Source organism: Chanos chanos, chromosome 13 (genome assembly GCF_902362185.1).
Source record: "Chanos chanos chromosome 13, fChaCha1.1, whole genome shotgun sequence".
NCBI lineage: Eukaryota > Metazoa > Chordata > Actinopteri > Gonorynchiformes > Chanidae > Chanos > Chanos chanos.
Window position 1 is genome coordinate 14,125,717 of NC_044507.1, and position 22,401 is coordinate 14,148,117.

At 42.2% G+C, this 22,401-nt stretch overlaps 1 protein-coding gene across 2 annotated transcripts; it reads right to left on the reverse strand.

Moving 5' to 3' along the window:
• Nucleotides 1-341: 341 nt before the first annotated feature.
• On the reverse strand, nucleotides 342-21,162 carry cyth3b (cytohesin 3b). Of its 2 annotated transcripts, XM_030789944.1 has the most exons (14): nucleotides 21,141-21,162; nucleotides 11,242-11,324; nucleotides 10,718-10,782; nucleotides 9,845-9,911; nucleotides 9,506-9,624; nucleotides 8,914-8,994; nucleotides 8,369-8,481; nucleotides 7,033-7,181; nucleotides 6,258-6,369; nucleotides 5,377-5,379; nucleotides 2,772-2,848; nucleotides 2,277-2,348; nucleotides 2,009-2,163; nucleotides 342-457 (listed from the first exon to the last, which is right to left on the reverse strand). In XM_030789944.1, exons 1-14 carry the CDS (start codon nucleotides 21,160-21,162, stop codon nucleotides 385-387), a joined length of 1,191 nt encoding a protein of 396 aa, XP_030645804.1. In that variant the 3' UTR covers nucleotides 342-384. The 2 variants fall into 2 exon arrangements, with proteins under 2 accessions (XP_030645804.1, XP_030645803.1); XM_030789943.1 differs by lacking the exon at nucleotides 5,377-5,379.
• Nucleotides 21,163-22,401: the final 1,239 nt, after the last annotated feature.

Below are 22,401 nucleotides of genomic sequence, written 5' to 3' on the forward strand. Positions count from 1 at the left end.
ACCTCATAGAAAACACACACGGGGAGGAAAAGAAAGCGAGAGGGGAGAATGGGAGGAGGGGGGGGGCTATAAACATAAAGGGGTATGGGGGGGGGTGTAAGAAAACACATGGAAATAATCTGAAGTGCTATGGGAGAAAAGAGGAACGGAGTCCCGTGTGTCACAGTTATCTTTTCTCTGCCCGTAGCTCAGTGTCGTCCCACAAGTCCCACAGCGGATGTGGGCGTTTGGGGGTCTGAAGGGGTCTCCCAGGACAGTGTGTGTGTGTGTGCGTGTGTGTGTGTGTGTGTGTGTATGTGTGTGCGTGTGCGTGTGTATGTCAGCACGCACGCAAGACCTGGCAGGCGGAGTCAGGAAGGTCAATGCAGGAGGGGTAAGGATCTCTCACTTCTTGTTGGCGATGCGTCTCTTTCTGGTGGCCAGCATGTCGTAGAAGGGATCCCGGCTGATGCTGGCTCTGGAGAACCCAATTAAAGAGAAATGAAATAAATAATGAGCAAGAAGGGAAACTTCAGCATCTTTGATATGGAAATGTGAGCACATTTATACAAACCCCTGCCTTAACTAGATCAAAAAGAAGTTTGTTCAGTGACCTAGTTTGGTTTCCATGGTTTCTGAAGCAAACCCCCCACCCGCTCAACATTGCCCCCCCCCCTTTTCTCCGCCTCTGGTCCCTCCCTATGAGTTTGTGTAGAATTTTTCTCTAAACTCCAAATATCTGCCAAAATGCAAACTCTCACCTATTGAAGACTGCCCTGGTTTATGTGTTTGAATTTATGACTAAAAAAAAAAAAGAAATTCATACCTCTGAATAAATATTCATTTTATAACTGTGGAACAGCTCTGGAGAAGAGAGAATGCTCACTACAAAGAGACTGAGTCACAAGCTCTCTGGAGCTGCTTCAGAGTGCGGTTTCACGGGCAAAAATCCTGTTAGCTTGAAGCACACAGAGAGGAGAGCGCAACCCCCCACTGCGGATTTCTCTCACTCGTTTTGCATCCCTCCTTTTACAGGACAAGGGATGAGAAGGCTGGGGAAGGGTGAGAAATTTCAAAAATCATCCACTTCGGAAGTTTTAAGACCCATTTGCAAAGTCTCCCAAACCAGAGCACCTAATGTTTGGGGCGAGACAATGCAAAGCATGATGTCTCAAAGTCGCGCGTAAGCACGCGTGTTCAGAGGAACGTTTAGTTTCCAGTGTGATACTTAGGAAAACATTTATATGAACATATCAGACCAATTCAAGCAGAACACCGCGCTAGCTATGCGGCTGAAATAGTCGTTCACAATCAGCATCCAAATGATTATGAAGCTTTGTGTTAGGACTTTGTTTCTTATGAAAGGCACGTACATACGCAGAAGTGACAAAATGAGTGCTGTTTGTTTCAAGGTCATAACACACGAACACAGATATAGTGGGAGTGTAACCGTTGCCTTTTGGGTGTCGTTGGGCACGATTTCGATAAAAAAAAAAACCCTTTTCATCTGACCGAGTGCTCCCGCGTTTCTCTGAGAGAGAGATAACACGCGCGCCGAGAGCCGTTAGCTCCAGCTAGATTAGGGGGAAAATGGCGGTCGGGCTTGGGTCGGTTCGGCGTCGCCTCTCCTGCTTCTGTTGGCAGCGCTAGCTCCCTGCCCAGGGGGGGACTATAAGCAGAGACTAATCCGTCCGATCACGCTGCACCGTGAAAACGTGGAGCGTGAGGAGGAGGGAGAACCGTGTTCCAGATATGTGATGAGACTGCTGTTTCCACAGCGGAGAGATGTGTGCTGAACCAGCATCCACGCCAGCTCTGATAAAGTCATCCTAAACTTCAACGACGCAAACTGACACCAGAACCTCACGCCGCACCGTACAACGACGTCTAACTCTCATGCACGCTTAATACGATTATTGCACGGCAGAATGAGTCATCGCAGTGGTCCATAAGTAGGACATCAGATAAGAGCATAAAGAGTACGTTTGCTTTAAGAGGAAGCCCGACGTGCTTGGGCAGAGAGCCTTACTTGATTGATTTGATCCATTCTTCTTTCTCCTCTGGTGTTGGAGCCGATATCCTGTAGACTACGTGGTTCCCCTCCACCACCCGACCGTCGGCCTCCGTTTTACACGCCTTGATAACCTGGCCTTTGTGGTTCGGGTTGTAGAGCTCAAAACAGTTCTGGTTGAGAGAAAGAAGGAGGAAGAGGACTGCATTACGGCTCAAGAGGCATGTGGTACGGTGCATATTTTTGAGGGTTTGAGAAAGAATGAAATACATCATGAATAACTCACAGGTTTCCTTGGCTCCTCCACTTCTCTGATACTGAGGTTCTCCAAAGGAATGATCCCACGTGGCTCCTTGTCCTGTGATGGATGACAAGAGGTCGACTTTAAGTCGGAATACATCCCGAATACAGTCTCTGTGGCCGAGTACCTCAACACCACACATGGCTTTTTAACAAGTAACACAAGTGCTGAGCAAATGATACTGCCAGTAGAGAAAAAAAACTTTTTAGAGCAGTACAGCTTTTGTGCGTATAAGGCTTTACATGCACTTATAATTTTTTATAACAAGGTTTGTTATTAGCAAGTATAACTTTGTAATGCTCCTTTATTGAGTTATCACCTTAACTTATAAACGAAAAAACAGTGAGGTCATTCAAACTTGTGAATGCAGATTTAAGTATTAACAACCATTTAAATTGGAGCTACAGTTATAGGCATGGCTCAATGTAGAGAAGCTGTTAAAAAATTTCAAAGATGAAATAAAACATCACAAGTACTTACTGTTGTGTATTCAAAATAATACAAGCAGTTGTCAGTCAAAATAAACCATCTTCTCTTCCAGGTTTTCACTCTTCCTCCTGAAGAGGATGGAAAGAATACACTTGCATTACTGAAAAAGTCACATACTCACTGACAGAAGTTCAAACATTACAAAAGCACAGATGGTCAACAGCAATAGACTATAACCAATGCTAATACATGATACTGCATAGGCAAGTCCACAGAAATTAGCATTAGCATTTTCTTATTCTCCTACAGATGAACTTCCTAAAATTGTATTGACTCCTGTCAGAGAGAAAATGTGTCATTTTAAAATGCATGAGAAAGCAATTACAAAGCAGTATGAGATTCCAAGAGCCTGAGAGACCCATCCACTAAGAACCAAACATGGCACCTCCAGTTCACAAATTATATACGTATGGAAAACAATATCTTTCATTCTATGTTCCAGTGTATGGTGTGTACCAAATACACAGAGTGGGCATGTGCAAAGTACAACTCAAAATGTGTTTAGCAAAATTCCACTCCAGGGCACACAAGCAAAAAACAGAAATGGCTTGCAGTCATGCTGCTGCAATGGGAGGACTTTGTTTGGAGATGTCAAAGTGAACTTGGATCACAAAGCGAACCTGGCTGGTTGTCTTACTAGAAGCAGCAATGCAGATGAAGCTGACCCCCAGCTCTGTAAGCAGCATGATGCTCTGGTTATGCCCAAATGGTATGGTGTTTTCCATTACAAATGGAAAGAGCTTACGAAAGCTGTTAAATTAATGTGGGAATTTGGAATCATGATCAAATAGAACAGCACCTTTATAGACCTTGTCTCAACTTGACCCATAGAAAATCTATTAACCATTAACAACCATTGCCACACCCAGTTCCGTAAAACAGTCACACACACATATACACACACACACCAATTCACACTCACACAAAGAGAGAGACAAGCCCAATTCATCACTGCATATTTACTGTGTACCAAAGAGGCGCACTAACTCATCATGAGCCGTATTTGCCATCGTGGCATTTTTAGTGCTGATAACTGGAGTAAAGCTGTCTCTGGCCTGTTTGTGCTCAGTTCCTCTTATAAACTGCAGTTGGGGCAACACTGCTGCAGGCTTCTCTCTCCCACTCACTTTTTTGTTCATTTCATTGAAGCCACAGTCCCAGAGCAGCCTGGGTAAACACAGCAAAACGCTCACCATTAGGTACCAAAGCATTATACATACGGAGAAGAGCTGGAGCCACAGCACAAATTATCACTAATCCAGTAATAACCTATTAAACGAATCATTTACACCGAGATTTAGGGCCAAAGCACATCAAATCACCATGGTGGTATGGTGGAAAGGAGGAAGTACAAGAAATACACCAAACCGGGGGGGGGGGCAAAAGAAAGCTGCCATGGGACGTGAAAACTGCACAGAGTTGCGGAGGTGAAAGTTTAAAGCCACGCTTTCAGGTAGAACAGGAAGGATTCCACAGTGAGAGCATCCCCACAGCTCAGGGCCAGTCATCGTGACACACTACCGGTAATTAATGTTGGGCAATCCAGCTCTCATGCTGTACCCTGTTTGTTCACATGCCCGCAGGACAGAGAAATAAGCTCAATAAGTGTAGCCGTTTGAGTGATCCATTACTGTTTGACTCCTCTGATGTGAAAAGCCCTTGCCATGACTGTCCAGTGAGTGGTTTCTTGGATATGAATGCTAACATTGTGATAGGACTCCTCTGGAGCTACTCACTTCACTTCGCAAAGATGAACTATGGAATGCCTGAGTTGGCTGATTTTACATGTCTTGGTTGGTTTGACTTGGCTGGTTTAATCAGCGGTTTGGGAAGGGGTTTCTTTATATTCACTGAATGATGAAGATATGTCTAGCTGTTTTACCCTTCTTCTTACTGACAATACACATACTCACATTAGCTGTTCTGCATTTCTTTTCACCAATTATTTCCACTCGAGACTACCAACATTTAATGTGCATTCATGCTAGTATGTCCTTCAGGGTTTACTTTTCGTGGGTCAAATTAAAATCATTACAGTAAAGAACCCCCTGCTGTAAAGTCCCTAAGGGAAAGCAAGGTACAACAATGTAATCATTCTCTGTATTACACACATAAAGGCCTTCAGTGTGTGTGTGTGTGTGTGTGTGTATGTATGTGAGTGTGTGTGTGTGTATGTGTGTGAGTGTGTGTGTGTGTGTGTGTGCGTGTGCATGCATGTGCGTATGCGTGCATGTGTGTGTGTGCGTGTGCATGTGTGTGTGTGTGTGTGCATGTGTGTGTGTGTGCATGTGTGTGTGTGTGTGTACAAGACTACAGAGACATTACATCGTGCAAGAGGAATGTTCTGGTCTGAGCCAAACAATATGAGCGAGGTGTGAGACACACGTGCAGCCAGCAGACCCCTGACCTCTGACCCTGACAGGCAACTGGGGGTGAGGGCACTACGCAGTTCTTTTTTACTGGTCCATGGGAAGAAAAAAAAAGAAAGAAAGCTGGCAAAAGCAGTGCTCGTCTGAAACGAGAGGAAGGAATGACAAGGCCAGCCGATGGGAGGTGGAGGCAGGGGTGGATGATGGTGCTGTCCAGCATTACCTACCTCCTGGCGCAGAATAAGTAGAAACAGCCAGTCACAGAACAGAAAGATGAAGTCATAGGGCACAGGGTATAAGGAAAACAAGAAGGAACATTTAACGACAATACAGCAAGCCAAGCCAGCCCAACCATACAAACAAAACACACCACAGCTAGAACTGAAATTACAAACACACAATGTCGGGGGGGGGAGTGGAGGGGCGCACGGGGGGTAGGGGCGCCATTAACAACACATGTAAACACATCATTAACCCAAACAGAGCAACCATGCAATATGCATAAAATCTACTGGAAAGGCGCTTGGATACTGTAGTCCGAAACCATTAAATAAACACGTCTGACAGATCACCGCTAGGACTGTGATGCTCTGCTTTGGTCATGCATAACTCTAGGAGGGATGACATTTGAAGACCTCCGACAACCAGCGAGAGAGATGCTAAAACAAGTTTACAGGCGATAATTCAAAAACACACTTTAAAAATGTCTCTCATCTGGAACTCAACATTCGGGTTGCAAATTCACCTGTACAATATTTAAGCAAAGTCCCTATCTGCCAAGCCATCAACAGTTTTTTTTCTTATATTAATTTTGCATTCAATTTCAAAATGATTTACAGCAAGAATGTTTCATGGAGTGAAGAAAAGCATTACTGTCACAGTTTACAGTCACACCACCCTCTGAGTGAGAAAACCCACTGCTTTCCTCCGGTGTTCAGCCGTGCTAATGATACCGCGCTCCATCTTTAGAGCGAGAAACACAACGGATGGAGCGAGGGACAGACATAAAGTGAGAAAACTGAGAGAAAAAAAAAGCCAGAAAAGAAGCAGAGGATGTGAAATGTTCAAGGTGACGTTATCTGTTGCTTTCTCCACTCTCACCACTGACCTAGCTTCAGCAGCCAGCCCTCCCTGTCCGGATTGAAGAAGGTGTGGGTGAGGTCGTTACCGTCGTCCTCCGGGATTTTAAAGGGTTCGCTCTTAATGCTCTCGTACAAATTCTATTTTAAAAAAAAAAAAAGTCACAGAGAAAGGACAAACGGAGAGAACTCACATTAGTGCTCATCACACTTGCAAATGAGTACACACACTTATGTCTTCAAATATTTATCACACTCCTATGGCTTCTGGTGCATAAAACATGACCTACTCAAGAGTCTATTTTCAATGCCCTTAAATGGAACATGAGTCAAATGAGCACAGACTCTGAGGTCCCACCATCCGAGACTAAGCACAGCATTCCGAGGGAGGAGCTGATAGTCCCGTAATTCACCTATCAAAGATCGATCTCGAGTAAAAAGTGCCCTTCGAAATGACAAACGTGTTACACGTTGTAACGGGACCGTACTTAGAACGCTTTGAGAGCGCCCTGGTAAAAGAGTGAGCGGGCATCACAATCTTCAAATATTCTAATGATGTTGGGAGAAATGTTATTCTGAAACTTTCCATTCTCAATATTCTCAATGTTCTGGGCATTTTCCCAGAGCTGAAAATTATTAGCTGGAAAGTCCCAAAACTTTAAGATGCCTGCAGCCAAATGAACTCTGAATACTTCAAACTAATGAAGGCTCCTCTGAAGGGGAAGGAAGCAATGAAGAGAAGAACGTGCTGTTAGCATTCTTTGCGAGCTGGATTCAGAGACGGTCAATGCTATGAGGTCATACCCTGAGCAGTTCCTCAGGCAGGTCTCCTCCGTCGTTTATTCCTCTGTTCATGGAGATGAAGCGCTCGACGGCGGGCTTGTCCCGGACGTTTGGGTTGTGCAGGCTGGTGTTGAGCATGATGATGGCGAAGGACAGGACGTAGCATGTGTCTGAAACAGAGAAAGAGAGAAAGAAACGTGCTTTCTTTGGCTCTGAATGAACCAGATGACCGATGCCACAGTCAGGTGGTTATGCTCTGTCGACACAGTACTCAGCTCATATCTACCTGATACGTTATTCTTACCCTACTGTTCAAATAGTAGCAGCTTTCCCATGCCTGGAAACTGGGACATGAAGCGTATTTATGTAAAACAACATGCTGTGGTATGGCTAGCAAATACATCTCATGTCATTTGTTTAGTGCTGTAATAAACATGTCAAGGGGGTGTGTGTGTGTGTGCGAGTGTGTGTGTGTGTGTGTGTGTGTGTGTGTGTTGTGTGTGTTTATGTGACCTGGTGTAGTGCTTCTGTGCTGACAGGAGAGTGGGCGCTGACACTCTGGAGTGAGGAGTGAAGGTAGGCGGAAAAAGGAAAACATGCTCTCTCTTGTTTATAATGGCTCTAACACAGGAAAGAGAGGCATTTCATGTTGTAAATAAATCAATGCACTGTACTCTTCACAAATACACTGTCTCTCCCTCTAGGTGCATATATGTGTGTGTCAGTGTGTGTGTGTGTGTAACAGCTTGGTGTCTTCCAGGCTCGCTCTCTCTCTCTCTCTCTCTCTCTCTCTCTTGCTCTCTCTCTCTCTCTCTCTCTCTCTGCACATTGTCCTTCCCTGCCTGTCTAAGAGCTTAAAAATTTAACATGGATATCACCGAGTGAATGTGTGCATTTATATATCAGTGTGTGTACATGCGTTTGCGTGTGTGTTTGCATACATGATCCGTGCACAAAGACAATTAACCAGTCTTCCACACGCATAGTGGGAAAAGCATGCGACACATGCATGTGTGGCATGTGAATGCAGCGGCAAATCTACCACTGAGCAATCAATTTCATTATCCTAGACGCCACAAGGCAATTAAAGAGAACAGATCTGTCAACAGGAGCCATATTCAGCTGAACAGACAGCCTTTGGAAAGAGCTGAGTAAGGAATGATAACAACACAGGACCATACAAATCAGCCGTATTCTTTACATTTAGAGGAGGATAAACAGGGCATTTATATGACCTTAACCCAATATAGCTGCGGCCAATGGGATCTGGCATTGGTCAGATAAGACAGAGCTAAGTGAGATGCTCGTAGCTCATTAGAGTGGCGTCCGCCCATCCCTTATCGTTAAAGCATCTGACCTGTAGACTGGAAGACTCCTGGGTTGCACTGGCAGTATCGTGAAGCAAACGCTTCCATCATACGATCGATCTTCTGGGCCTCACCAGGGAGTCTGAAGCTCCACAGAAACTGTCTGTGCAGGGAAACATGGGCGACAAACACCAGGTATCATTGTAAACTGAATCATCCATAGCGTGCTAGGAGTTAAGGGGTGGGGTAATTATGACTGGGCAAAAACCAAGACTTTTGTAACGTGTTTTACGCAAACTAAATTCAAATTAATTTAGCAGAAGTTTCTCAGACAATGGTTATTCATACACCTGAACCAAATTGCAAACTAAAACTGAATCTCCAGTCAAAATCCAATTTAGCCTAGGTCTAGTCTAATGAAGTAGTCAATGTCTAATTAGCCAGTATGGTAAAATCCTTTTTTTAAATCCTCATCACAATCAACATCATTTAAATGTTGCATGTTTGTTAAAATGTCCGTAAGACACGTGACATTCACTGAATCTCTACTCTAAATGAAGTTCTCGAAATGGAAAATATTCAGAACCATATTCACCTCAGCGCTTGGACGAGATTGAGATCTGCAAATTCGTGAAGTTCCACAAAAGCTTGGAGAACTTTGATGTTGAAATCATCCCTGAGGACAAAACAAAAAAACAAAACAAAACAAAAAAAAAAACAAATAAAACTTTCAACATGCTTTTCTTTCCAAATTTAATTGATCATTTATCTTCTCAAACAAGAACCAAAAACACCACTGACATCACGATCCTACTAACAGAGACTGTCTTTCAACAAAAGATACTGTGTAAACTAGACTTTATAGGCAAAGATCCAAACCACAGACACGGAACGAGTGAATGAGAGATGTTTGCACTCAGAACTATGCAGTATGAACGCTTGTTGTTTTGACAGTTATGTCCCATGAGGTGATTCTTTGTGCTTCAGGAAGATAAGAAACACATGTTGTGCAGGGAACTTTTTTTTTTTTTCACTGTCATGCAGTCCCGTCGTTATACTGCTCAATAAATTCAGACAATCAATTTCCGGAGGATTCCACAGTCTGATGCCCTGAATGCACGTCCTGTAGGAGGGATGGACAGAAAAAAAGCGCAAAATACAACCGAGGGGGATAAAGGAAAGTTTACCGTTCTCCTAAATAATCTCCAATGACTGTTTTGTTCAAGCCCTCTCCTTTGTAGAGAAACTGTGCTATATCTTCAGGAGTGTTCTGCAAGAGGTCATTCTCCAGAAGAAACTGGATTCCCTAAAAGTAGTTCAGGACAAGGTTATTTTGGGATATTGTAAAGAGAGTTTCAGGTTCATGTTTTAAATAAACGGGCGAATACAGAGTTACTATCATATCAACATAATTCCATATTCATGTTGCTTCTAGAAGCTTCCACTTGACTGAATACCATGTCTCAATGCTCTCATTATTCAAAATTTGTGAATTTATCAGAGAAATTTGTAAACGCTGTTCTTGCCTTTTTGGGATCCATGTTGAATTTCTTTCTACCCATTGCAATCTGCTTATTTCTCTGTGTCGTTTTGCTGTAATTTGACATTAAAAAGGAAAAGTTACAATCAAACACTGTTAAGTTAAATGAATCATTTCACATCGTTACATAAAGCAGAATCAGTTCAACAAATGGGTTACATGCTTCCAGCTGCTTAAAGCAAGCACATTAAAAAACACCATTGTGTTAAACCACCTTAGAATTAGAATGATTTAAGTTACTTTACATCTATTTCATAATGGGTTTATCATTCAAATTACACTTAAAGTACAATTTCATTTCAATCTTTAGGAACTACTTTTGAAGTTGTTTCCCACATATAGTCAGAGAGTACTAGCTACTGGTTATAATTTAGCAAAAAGTGCTATAATCCATTTTCAATTTTTTTTCCAGAGAAACTGCTTGAAAATACCTAAGCCTTCATGATCACAGAATAAGAGATGAATCAAAATAACACAGCAGCTTTACATTTTTAACCCACATTGACCTTATTTTCATCAACTGTGTATATAGCATGAAAAACATAGACATGCCTCTCCTCAACTGGCTTATAACTTAACAGCTGCCCTGACACAAACAGGACATACTCCCTCTTCCTCTCCAATAGCAATCTCTATCAGAGCAAATGACATACTGCCAATGCCTGAGTTAGCCAGGTTTACAGTCTGAATGCTCGTCAAAGCTAAAGGAAAGCATTCAGTAAATCAGGTGTGCCACTGAGCGGGAAACACTGTCTTTAAATGGGCCGTTAGCAAAAGCTAACACATTTCTGCGCTGGTTTTTCAACGTCCTGTGTGCTGTGCTGTCGGCCTAGCGAAAAAACGACAATGGTAAAGTCACCTCTCCCCGACGCAGGTCAGCTGTTCAATCTCTGTCATCACTTCCGCAATCTCAAATTTCAACCTCTGCCAAAGACAAAAGGAAAAATGGCTTATCTGAGCTGTCAGATTTTCATATTGAATGTTGTGTAAGTGTGACACCATAGTATGAAGGAGATGAGGCACCAAATACCTTTTTTTTTTAACATCAGTGAGCGTTTTTTTAATATCAGTGAGCGTTTTTTTTTTAATATCAGTGTCCTGTGCTCTTGATTTTGCCTTACAGCTATAAAAAAATGATCTTGGATTCATGAATCTATCCCTTAAATATGTTGATTCAATAAACTAATCAAAGGCAAATATATATATACCAACAACAACCCATATACAGAAGAACGTTTACGAACTGTGGGGGGGGGAGCAACAGAAATGTAGAGAAAGGAGGAGAAACAGAGAGATCGGGGCAGGGAGAGAGAGAGTTAAAAGAGTGAGAAAGAGAGATGTGAGCAGAAAATTTAAATAGCGCGTTGTTATTCTTAAACTCACCTCAATGTCATCCAGCAACTCTTTTTTCCTGCGTCGTATGTTCGACAGTTCATCTCTCTCCTCTAAGGAAAGGTCCTCAGGAACTGAAAAACACCACAGGAAGGATGGCTTTAAATATAAATGTATAGGCTGAAGATTCACTTTGTCATGATACAGGCTTTCAAGAGTTCATTCTGGCAGTGATGAGAACTCCTCTGGTACATTTATATCACCATTAAAACAACAAAGATCATTCCAGATTCAATTAACTTGAGAAGAGGTGTTTTCATTCCCATCAATTTTACAGGCCTCCTGTTTTCCATACACATCTGGTAAAATGAATAGAACATTACATTTTATTCAGTCACAAGTCTTCAAGCTGGGTCATCTTCTACATTTGCAGTTATTTCCACCATGCAGATAAACTGGCTGTCTGCCAAGTTTGTTTTTTTTTGTTTTTTTTTTCACAGGACAGGATATTGAGTGCACGGTTCGTGTAAAGCTCACGGAGCGAACACAGACATATCTTTATATCTCAGACAAGACCCCCCCCCCCCCTCCTTCCCTCCCTCCCTCCCTCCCTCCCTCCCTCGCCCTCTCTCACACTCTGTAACTATGACACAGCTGTCATACAGAACAAGAGAAACCTCTGCACTAGGCTCCCTCAAGATGGTTCAGACCTTCTACATCAGGCGGAGGAAGTAGGTCACTTTTACATTTAGCTATGGCAGATTTCTCTTCTCCTCTGCCTCATGTATCCATTGCCTTGGAAGCAAAGTCCCAGCTGAATCACTCCACTAAGCTGCTTTACAACTCATCTTTTTTTTTTTTTTTCTTCCGTCGTCAATAACGAGGGAGCTTTTTTTGGCAAAACATTATGACACAGATATGGAACCATTAATTCCAGCATGATAAGCTTTTCAAAAGCTGTGAATCCAGGACACACATCCAATGCACCGAACAGACGAGAAACAGAACATCTGATGAACTTCCTGCGAAATGAATTCGGCACAAAATGAACGTATCGATCCAAAAGAAAGAAAAAAAAAGCTGACCGGACTTCCGGTCAGCGTAGCTGTCCCATAGTGGCCTGTGGATACTGAATGGACTCAGCGAATAAAGCACCAATTGTTATATTGTCTCCCTTACCCTCAGGCAACCTACGTCTGCTGGGCACAGCGATGTGCAAACCCTCCTACACCATCCTAAAGAATTCACTGGCCAAAAGAATGACTTAAATGTCAATGACTACCAGCCACTCACAACCCTCCTTCTGTTTGTTTGCAAGCACACAAGCAAAGGAGACGCAGGGGAAATTTGATGTCATTGTGTGTGGGCCATCTAATGCGCTAAAAATGACCAGAGTAAACAAAGTGAAAAGGGCAGACTAGTGGACACTGACGCTGAACTGCCCACAAAAACGTCAGTAATAATCTGCCGCGCCATTACCTCATACCTCACGGCGCACGTACATTAGAGCCCCAATCATAGAGACCGCTTAGGGTACGCATCATTCGTTTCGGGTAAAGAGGAACCAGACCGGAGCAGACGACAGAGAGCGACCGGATTTAAGATCCACGCCTCAGAATGTCCCCCCCCCCCCTTTGCGCACAGCTGATCTACGCTCTGATATGTCACAATCAAATCAGCGTGGCCCTGTGAGATTACCAAACTCGCCACTGATAAATCCACAGTCCAGACTTCGGGAAAACAACATGCAAATCGTTTCTTTCATCCACCTAGCCGTTCTCTCTGTAACCGTAAGACTTTAAAAGCAGATGGAAATACACTGTGAAAAGGTGAAATTATTCCTCTCAGGACTTAATCGGAATCTCACCAAAAGAATTTCCGACTTCTTACGGCTTAGCTCTGCTGACTGAGTCGGCTTGAACCAAGAGCCATGTCTTGTGACTGTTTAGGCTGCTTAAAGCTTGCATAATGCATTCCTGGCTTTGGGTGCTGATATTTAATTCCAAGCCTTGCTCAGTGGCACTAAAACACCTTAGCATGTCAATCTCTGAAGCAAGAACCGACAAGGACAGTGATGGAGACCACAAATAATATAGACAAGCATTGACAAATCACTTCTACCGCTAATTATTACGTCAGCTTCAAATAATTATCATGTCGCCTTTGATGGCATGTCCTGTTGCACAAAGCCGAGTCAGACATACTAAGTTAAGCATGCTAAGGAGGAGTGGGAGCAAACTAGGAGATTTAGAGGTTTGAGGTTTAGATGAAAAGGAGCGGAGCCCTGAGCAGACACAGGTAACAGGCAGCGAGGAGAGTTCTGACAGACTTCCCGGTATCCCAAAGCTTTCCCTAATATGACAATGGAAAAGGTGTCTAATCTGCACTGATTAGTATGACATGCTCCTTGTTACAATAGTAACCATACAAACATAGGCAGGGCTAGATAGAGTCCAAGTCACCACCGCATTACACAAGTGGACAGGCTCATACAAGATGCTGACCTTCCAATGCCTCCACTTATGAAACTCCCAAATACCGCACAATCACTACATTAACTTAACAGAACAGAGTAGTAGTTTTTGTCAGTATCTATAAACATAATACATACCAAAGCTTCCAGTTCATTTATGGCTGTTCTGTCTGGGCTGCATGGTGGATGCTCCATTCAGTGAAAACCATGAGGAACAGCTATAAAACTGCCCTTGACATTGCCCTGATTTTGGCAGATATGTTACCCTCAGAGGTGAAGGTGTCATTAGGTGAGATTTGAATGTTTTTCCTTCACACACCACCTCCTCGACTCCTCTGGTGTGACGCCGCTGTCAAAAGGGCACTGAGTTTGCATAGTTTGCATACCTGCGGCGACTCCTAAGTCAGGTAAAACCGGTCTCTCTGTCTCCATCCTGGAGCAAAATATAGCTACTCATAAAATAAATGTTACATCCAAAAACATTCAAGGTTACGTTTGTTCTGATGTGGATCAGGGGTCCCATTAGAGGCCCAATTGGAGATTTTAATAAGCTTAGTGCCCAGACAGTGAAGACAGTGCACATTCAATGGGCAGCAAGGCCACCAAAATGATCTCACAGAAACGAGGAAAGGGCCTAAAGTCCTATAACTTTAATGAGTCCTAAGTAGTCCCTAAAGTTACGCTTCACTGGAAGCCAGGGGTTAGCAGACCGTTCCGTGCCTCAGTCTACTAGACTTATCACAACTTTACGAGATAGTGTCAGTCTTATATCTGCTCCCGTTTAAGCATGTCATAGTTTTCATAACTTTTTGAATTTTCTCATTTTGTTTTAGCAGTAGCAGCATTACGTCATACGAAAAAAATCGTGAACCATGCTTAGCTACAATGGATTTGTTTATTCAGCATTTAGCACAGTCCATCTGTTTCTGATGCAGGATGTGGCATGGTAACTATTTTAAGCTGCTTCATACCATACCGTGAACTTATTGAAAAGAGAAGACGCGCTTTTGAAGATGCACATGAGCCTAGCCATTATTACAAGACGTCTGCAGAACGCATTAGTCTGGAAAAGTCATCCGACAAGAAAAACTTGTTATTGTACTTTGACTTACCCTTCCCCCCCCCCTCTCCCCCACCCTTATTAAAAACAGATTTTTTTTCTTAAGGAATATCAATGGCATGATTTTGAGGATTTGTAGTCTAACTGATTTTAACCACAGAGAGTAACAGTTATTTCAACCAGGGTGAAGGGCAAATATTTTTTTTGTGAATATGGTGGTAATATTCAATGGTATGTAATTCCATAGGTCTATATCCTTGTTATGTCTACAACTACCACTTAATAAATTCTTGAAATGTGTCTGATCTTATTCTAGTTTTAAAATGTCAAAATAAAACAGAGAAGCCCATATTGTTCATGTAGTCCAGTCCAAGGAACTGAATCCAAGTTCTCTATACCGAGAGTTCCCACTCACCAGTAATCAGACACAAAGCCCTATTCATGTAGGGCTGATTTCACACATATACAGACACACACACACACACGCACACACACACGCACACGTATGCACGCCTGTGCCCACTGCTAATATGAATTTAAAGGAAAAGCTTCCTCTTCCTTTTCAGATGAAAAAAGAAAAAATCCCAAACGGATCTATTTTTAGTTCATCGTGTGTCATGCTCCCTTTACAAATTAGATTAGTAGTTTTGGCAGAAGCGCTTTGCTGTTTTTCTTTTTCTCTTAATTAGAAGGCTGACTGCAATAAGGTCACATTTGATTTCTCGTGTTGACTTTACTCTCACTTGTAACTAATTTCCTGCCACAATATTAATAATGACAACTACCAGTGTCACTATATAGCACATATTTTCCTCAACATACCGTCATGATCATTATCATTCAGCTTGGCCTGAGGAGAGGGTCTTATCTGATCATGCTAACATCTATCCAAAAACTTTGCATGAGGGAAAAGAACAAACAAGCAACTTTTCTAGCTTTGAAAGACAAAGTCTTACTGTGTGGATAGGATGGAAACTATGAAATTGGATAAAGTATGCTGGTTCAGCCAGAGAATTTCTCTTAAAAGTACATCAGCCAATGTCTGATTCAAATGGAAGGAAGGCAGCAACATATTGACCAATGGTAACAACAACAAAAAAAAAAACCCTCAAGCTGCAGCATAGGGTTTCAAATCTTCAGTCTGGCTTATCCACGGCCAGAGAGAGAGAGAGACAGAGACAGAGACAGAGAGAGAGAGACAGACAGACAGACAGAGAGAGAGACAGAGAGGTTTTTTGATAAGATGCTGAATTTATCAAGGATACGGAAAGAGAGAGGACTCAAATTGTTTTGAACTACACCACTCTGAGATCCCCCGTTCGATGACTCATTCAGGAAATTAGTTTAGAGCCTGATTCCAGCCGTCTGATAGAGAGGCGTGTATGAGCCAAAGAGGGCCGCTGCAGCCCTGACAGGGCTGTTTATATTGGACCTGGCCAGGCCAGACACCGCATCTGGGAATGAGCAGTGGAGAGGAGGGGGCTGCCCCTCGTCAAGTACTGCTCCACACTCTTTGTTGTATGTGAAAAGAGAGCAACATGGGGAAAAAATTTGAAAATGAAGCAATGATTGCTTTATTATGGATAGAACGTAGGCGTTGAAACTCAGGCATCCGGTCCCCTTCGGGTCTTCATTGTTTCTCAAGACATTTTCTAATTATTGTCTTACTTGCTAGGGGGACTTTGTGGATACTTAAGCATAGAACTCCTCCGCGTGTTTTCCTGAAATTTCTCAGGGACTCCAGATGTAGTGACACACCATGTGAAGACCAGTGTTACTGTGTAGTCCAGCTGCGAGGACGTGAGGGATGCCACGTTGATTGTAAGCAAAAGAAACACTGAACCAGTTTGGTTTATATTTTAAGTGGGATATGTTGCGGCTGGAAGAAAAAACCTGAGACGCTGAAAGACAACGTGTTAATTGCTGTGTGACAGCAAAATTAATCATACATACCAGACACCGTGTGACATATTTCTAACCCCCCCCCCCCCACATGGAATTAATGTGACAATCACACATCACCAGCCACTTTTACATCCTTTTTAAAGCATTACTGCTAATTTTAATGCGGGATGATATGCATATCTTTGTTTTATATGCAAGCCTTATGGCTTATAACAGAAGAGTTTATAACAGAACAGTCAATGTGTAGACTGAAATAGCAGTCATAGGGTGCTCATATGGACTTTGGTGATTTTTGAGGGTTTAGATCAGACAGTAAAATAAAGTGGTAACAGACCTCGTTAGCTATACAGAGAATTGACAGACTGTCAACGTCCCCAACCTTTTAAATTGCGTTCCATCCCTAAAATAAGAGAGGTTTCATCTCCCCTGTGTTGCTTAGGATCCCACAAATAGCTTGACCAATCAGCAGAAGTAATTTCATACTGCAAGGATCCCATTTGTCATTTTCAATAAAAGCCTGATATGGAAAATGAAAGCAGTGTAGTTTTACATTCAAGACGTAAAAATGCCAGCACCAATTAATCAGGTGAACAGAATGAAGTAAAATAAATCAAGCAATTGATTTTCCTTTCTCTTTTTTTATTTTCATATTACCGAAAGCAACGATTTCTCAGGATCAGGAGGACTGAAACGTTCTGCTATTTTGACAAAGCAAATCAAAAAATGACGGTTCTTCATATACACTGTGAACACTGCAGTTAGTATTGTAACAAATCTTTTGCTTCCAGACTATTATTCTTCTGTTTAGGTGTCATTATTTAAGCTCTGTCTGTAAACATAACTATAGACCTCTGTGACAACAGGGCTTACGACAGTTTATACATTACAGAGAAAATTACAATATGGTATCCAGACTGTAATCCCTTAAAGGTTAACTTATTGATTTCACACCCACATAAACACATGTGCAATAATTGTGCATTGATATTTATGGGATTAGGCCATTGTCAGCCACGGGACTAGCGCCAAATGCTTGAGTGGACAGGCCAATGTGATGTGACAAAGGTGAAACTCATGATTAACTTACTGTACAAACAGAGCCTCCAAACTCTGTTTGCAACCCCCGACGCCCTAAGGCCAAACTGACAATGTTCTTCTAGAGCTGTGTCCCACTTAACTGTATACACCTTACAATAGCCATCAGTCCTGTGTGTTATTCAAGTCTGTGAATTCACTAAGAATGAATGTCTTTCAGTCACGGCCTTGGTGTGTTTGACTTTTTCTGTATCCATTATGACTCTGAGAATGTCACTCTACTACCTCATCACTCACTTTGACAGCACATCAGTTGAAACGACCTAACCCTGGTAAAGTTAAAAAATAAGAAAAATATTCTCTATAAACCAGAATGCTTATCAACTCACTGATACATTTTTTTTTCATTTTCAAGAGAGTACAGAAGGATCTGAAAAGAAAAGATGATATAGATCTTATATTTTTTTCAGGTTTGACAGTCAACAAGAGGACAGGTAATGTTCTCTTTCGATCCCTTTCAATAAACTACCTCCACTCATTGGACACTGACAGCTAGAGAAGCACCGTCTCTTTAATCCATTGATTGTCATCCATCCCTCAAAGTTTATCTCACCCGTTTGTTGGAGTCAAGCCACGGCTTCCAGCGGCCCATAATCCTCCCTACACACCCCCACTGAGATTAAGCGCCATCTCATCCCAGCCCGCCAGAGTAGGAAAAACGTGAGACACACACAGCTGTGCGGTGATCCCCTCCACTAACCTACTTTGAGTGGTACTATATAGAACGTGACTGCAGTGTCCGTTTGGCTTAAAGCAAACACACGCACGCACACAGACACCCACAAACAGACACCCACGTACACACACACACACACACACACACACACACATCTGGCGGTTTATATGGAGCTTTTTGTTGAATGACTGACCTGGAGTTGGATACAGAGCATTTGTGCCAACACATAAATCTACATACTACAGGAGAATTGCTGCTGAAACAATAATTGTCTAATTATTATAATAAGATGTCTCAGCGGATCTCTCTCTCTCTCTCTCTCTCTCTCCCTCTCTCTCCCTCTATCGTGCATTGTCAACAGAAACTACATGACATGAAACAAACAGAATCAAACACTGACATACAAGCCCAAAACGTTGCATGGAGCACACTACACATTGGAGTAACTATGACTCTTCATCCATTTATGATAAAGAATCAGTCATATCATTTGCATTAAGACTGTTGTCTAATTAGTGGCATTTCTTAACAGACTGACTTTGTATGTAACTTTTTAACTTTTTATATATAAACTTGTATGAGCCTTACAGTTTTTTACATGTCTTACATTGGGTAAATTGTTTCCGAATGAAACAGATAAGGAGAGAACACATATTGCAATGTGGCCATATTCACTTAGTCTACCCTCACTGATGTTTAGACAGGCAGATGGCATCTTCTACAAACTTTCAGAATTAATCATTTTCTAAGGAGTTCTTTTTATTTTATAGTAACGTGATCATTTGAATAACCTTTTCGTGAGGATAGAGATAGGAAATTCTTGTACAAAGCCAATGACTGAGTGGAACCAAATGTCCCAGGACTGGGGATACACCTTTTTCCTGCATCTTCAGCAGGTTGGACAATTCGTGATTGGTTACATAACTGTCTGTACCCTGCCTTTTCCCCTAACCTCCACCTCCTCTTCCCTTTCCCAAAAGCCAATGAAAAGAATCCCTCAGAGATAAGAAAAAAAAAGAGAGAGAGAGAGAGAGAGAGAGAGAGAGAAGGAAAAACAGACAGGGGTGAGTGTCTCTTTGCAAAGAATTCTTTTTACCACATGACCTTCCACTCTAGAGACTATACACAGGGACTGACTTCCCTTTATTACCGACCAAAAAATAGCCTTCAGTTTGACTCACACCTAAAATTGCCAAATCTGGAGGACCATTTGACTGAATGTGTTTCCACTTTAGTCCTTCTCAGCTTTTCATCCTGTATTTTGCATTTCTAATTGAAACAGACACCAGGTCGAATATTTCAAAGAACTTAAAAAAAAAAACCCACTCAAAAATCAGAAGCAACGAAGCTACAGTTGTACAAAAAAAAAAAAGGTTGCAAAAGCCTTTTACGAAGGGAAAGGAAAACATCTCGTTAGTCCAGAACTCACAAAAAATGAGCCCCATGTGTGTGGGTTTACGCTGAAGAACAGAGCTTTCATTTATGAGGAGAGTGGGCTACTTTTGCTGCCTTGATCAAGTCACTGTGCACATACTTTCAGTTCTACTACCTCAAAGGTAAATGCTTTAAAATCGAGTACTGTGTAGGACTTAGGTTTTCAACCCGTTCTCTGTTACCACTTAAGGTCATTGGTTATTACTCTGTAATCCTAGATGACCTTTGCACAACAAGGACTGGTTCATGAGGTCAACTTTCAAATCAGTGTCTTGTCCTAATAAGACCACTCCAAAACAGTGCTTGTCATTGTACTCCACAACATTTTACTATACAATAGTGAAACTGTGTAGGAGTCAAAACAAAGGTAGATTCACAGTTATGGAGATGATTCATTGTTGGGTGATTTGAAGTATCTCCACTATGCAAAGCTGGCTAAAGCGCTTCACACTGCAGACAGCATCGACTGGTCTGGCTGGTAGCCCTCCAGCTGTAAAGTGGGTTGGCCAGTTCACACACTGCTGTTACTGACGCTTCACCTCACACCAATTAAATTCCCAATAGCAAATGCTGTCCTGAACATCACCTCACTGTAGTTTAACCCACTGAAACGACTTTCTTTCAGTTTTGTCAGGGTTTAAATGTCTAATGAATGACAAATATGATATGCAAAAACAAAACACAACTGTTCATTTCTCTTAAAAAGAATCTTAGTTTTGTGAGGACATGACGCATGACCAGTACATCTAATCAGTACAGGACCAGCCCTCCTCAACAGCACCCAAGATGGCTATCTCTTTATGCCTTCAAAAAGATTTCACCCTAAACGGAAAAGTGGGTCATTACATTTGTTAAAGTAACAAAAACTGAACAAACAGCCACACACAACTCCAGAGATGAGTTCAGCATGAGATGGCATCCCCTTCTAAAAACAGAATAATCCAAACATTTACACGGCTCACACTTCACTCTATAAGACATGGACCTGGGAAAAAAAAACATATTTCTTTCACCTATTAGGCAATCTGCATTAAAGCACAACCGTGAGGGTGAGCAAAGGATGAAAAGTAAAGTAGACGGTTTTCCTTGTGAATACATGTTGTGGTCTGTGGCAGGCATAGGGTGCAACAGCAACCATATGTCGAATGTTTTGGGTCAGTACATCACCACCATTGCACCACATCAAAGTCCATCTCTGTTTCATATCACAAATGACACGGTATTTTTAATTGCCTTATTCGACAATAATGTTTTTGTTTCCGTTAATAATAACTACTGCCTTTTCCCACTGCGTCGATACAATCTACGCCTTCCGTCTTCAGCTTGCATTTCCTGTGAGAATGAGTTTTCTTGTTGAATGTACATGCTCAGCAGAGTTATATCTGATCTGGTTACTTATGACTCTCTGCTGGTTGAATGAATTAAACAAATACTGACCATTTGTCACCTGTCACAGTTCCACATGAGCAAATCAATAACTTATGAGTAACGAACATTGTTGTGGTCAATAGCACAAAATCCACGGCTTGGCCTCTCTGGTCACCGGTCACGAGAAAACATCAAAATCTCCTGTAGCTGAGTGTTCTATCTCTGAATCCCAACTGACAGCCAGCATAATCTTCTATCAAACCCCATGCAGGGGGGAGCACACCATTGATTACTGTACTACAGCAGGGAGTCCGTCAGCTACATTAGACGCGGTATGTCATAGACCAGAGCTGACTGAGAGCGGTCTCTCCCCATCACAGAGAAACTAATCCAGCCTGGCTGCAGTGCCATGGCTACAGTGGTTAGCATCATCCCAGGCCTGATCTCCCATTGTGACAGACCACACAATTCAAAGTCACCCCACACTGTGTGTCTGACTGAGAGACAGCGTAGGACATAATTCAAACCCCGAGGAGGAACCGGTAATGGGGCGATGATCACGTGTGATGATTTCGTGCATAGGTTTTTACAGTGTAACATCTTTTTAGATTGCATCAACTGGTTTTCAGCTGTTTGAGGGCCAATGGTAAATTCAAGGTGATATTTGAGTGAGACAGATTTACTACAGTTGACTCACAGTAAAGTGTCATCTCTACAGCTGTTTCTGACTCTTGTCATACTGCCCTTAAGGGCCAAGAGAGAATAGACAGTCTCCACTGGTGGGCATCACAAGACCATATGCCAGTCTGCGCTAACATTTCCATTCACTTAAACAGAGGGGTACAATGAGACCACTGTGCTTGCTCCACCAGAACAAAAATATACATAGTGTAGCTGCAAGCAGAAAGCATGAAGTCAGAGGGAATCACACCACACAAGGCATATCCAAATATCTTCAAATCAGGATTCAGGGGCATTAGATACAGTGGGAACTAAAAACGTATGCAAATTCGTTTCTGTAAGAGTTCATATATAGTGCTTCTTCTTTACCACAGCTCACAGAATTTGAAAAACAAGACACTCACACAGAAACTATATATGCATCACACTCTGAGCAAAGAAGAAGGATGAAACAAGTCCCAGCTCTCGCTTTCACACAAAATATTATCGGCAAGCAGTCAGATTTTCTGAAATTGTGCC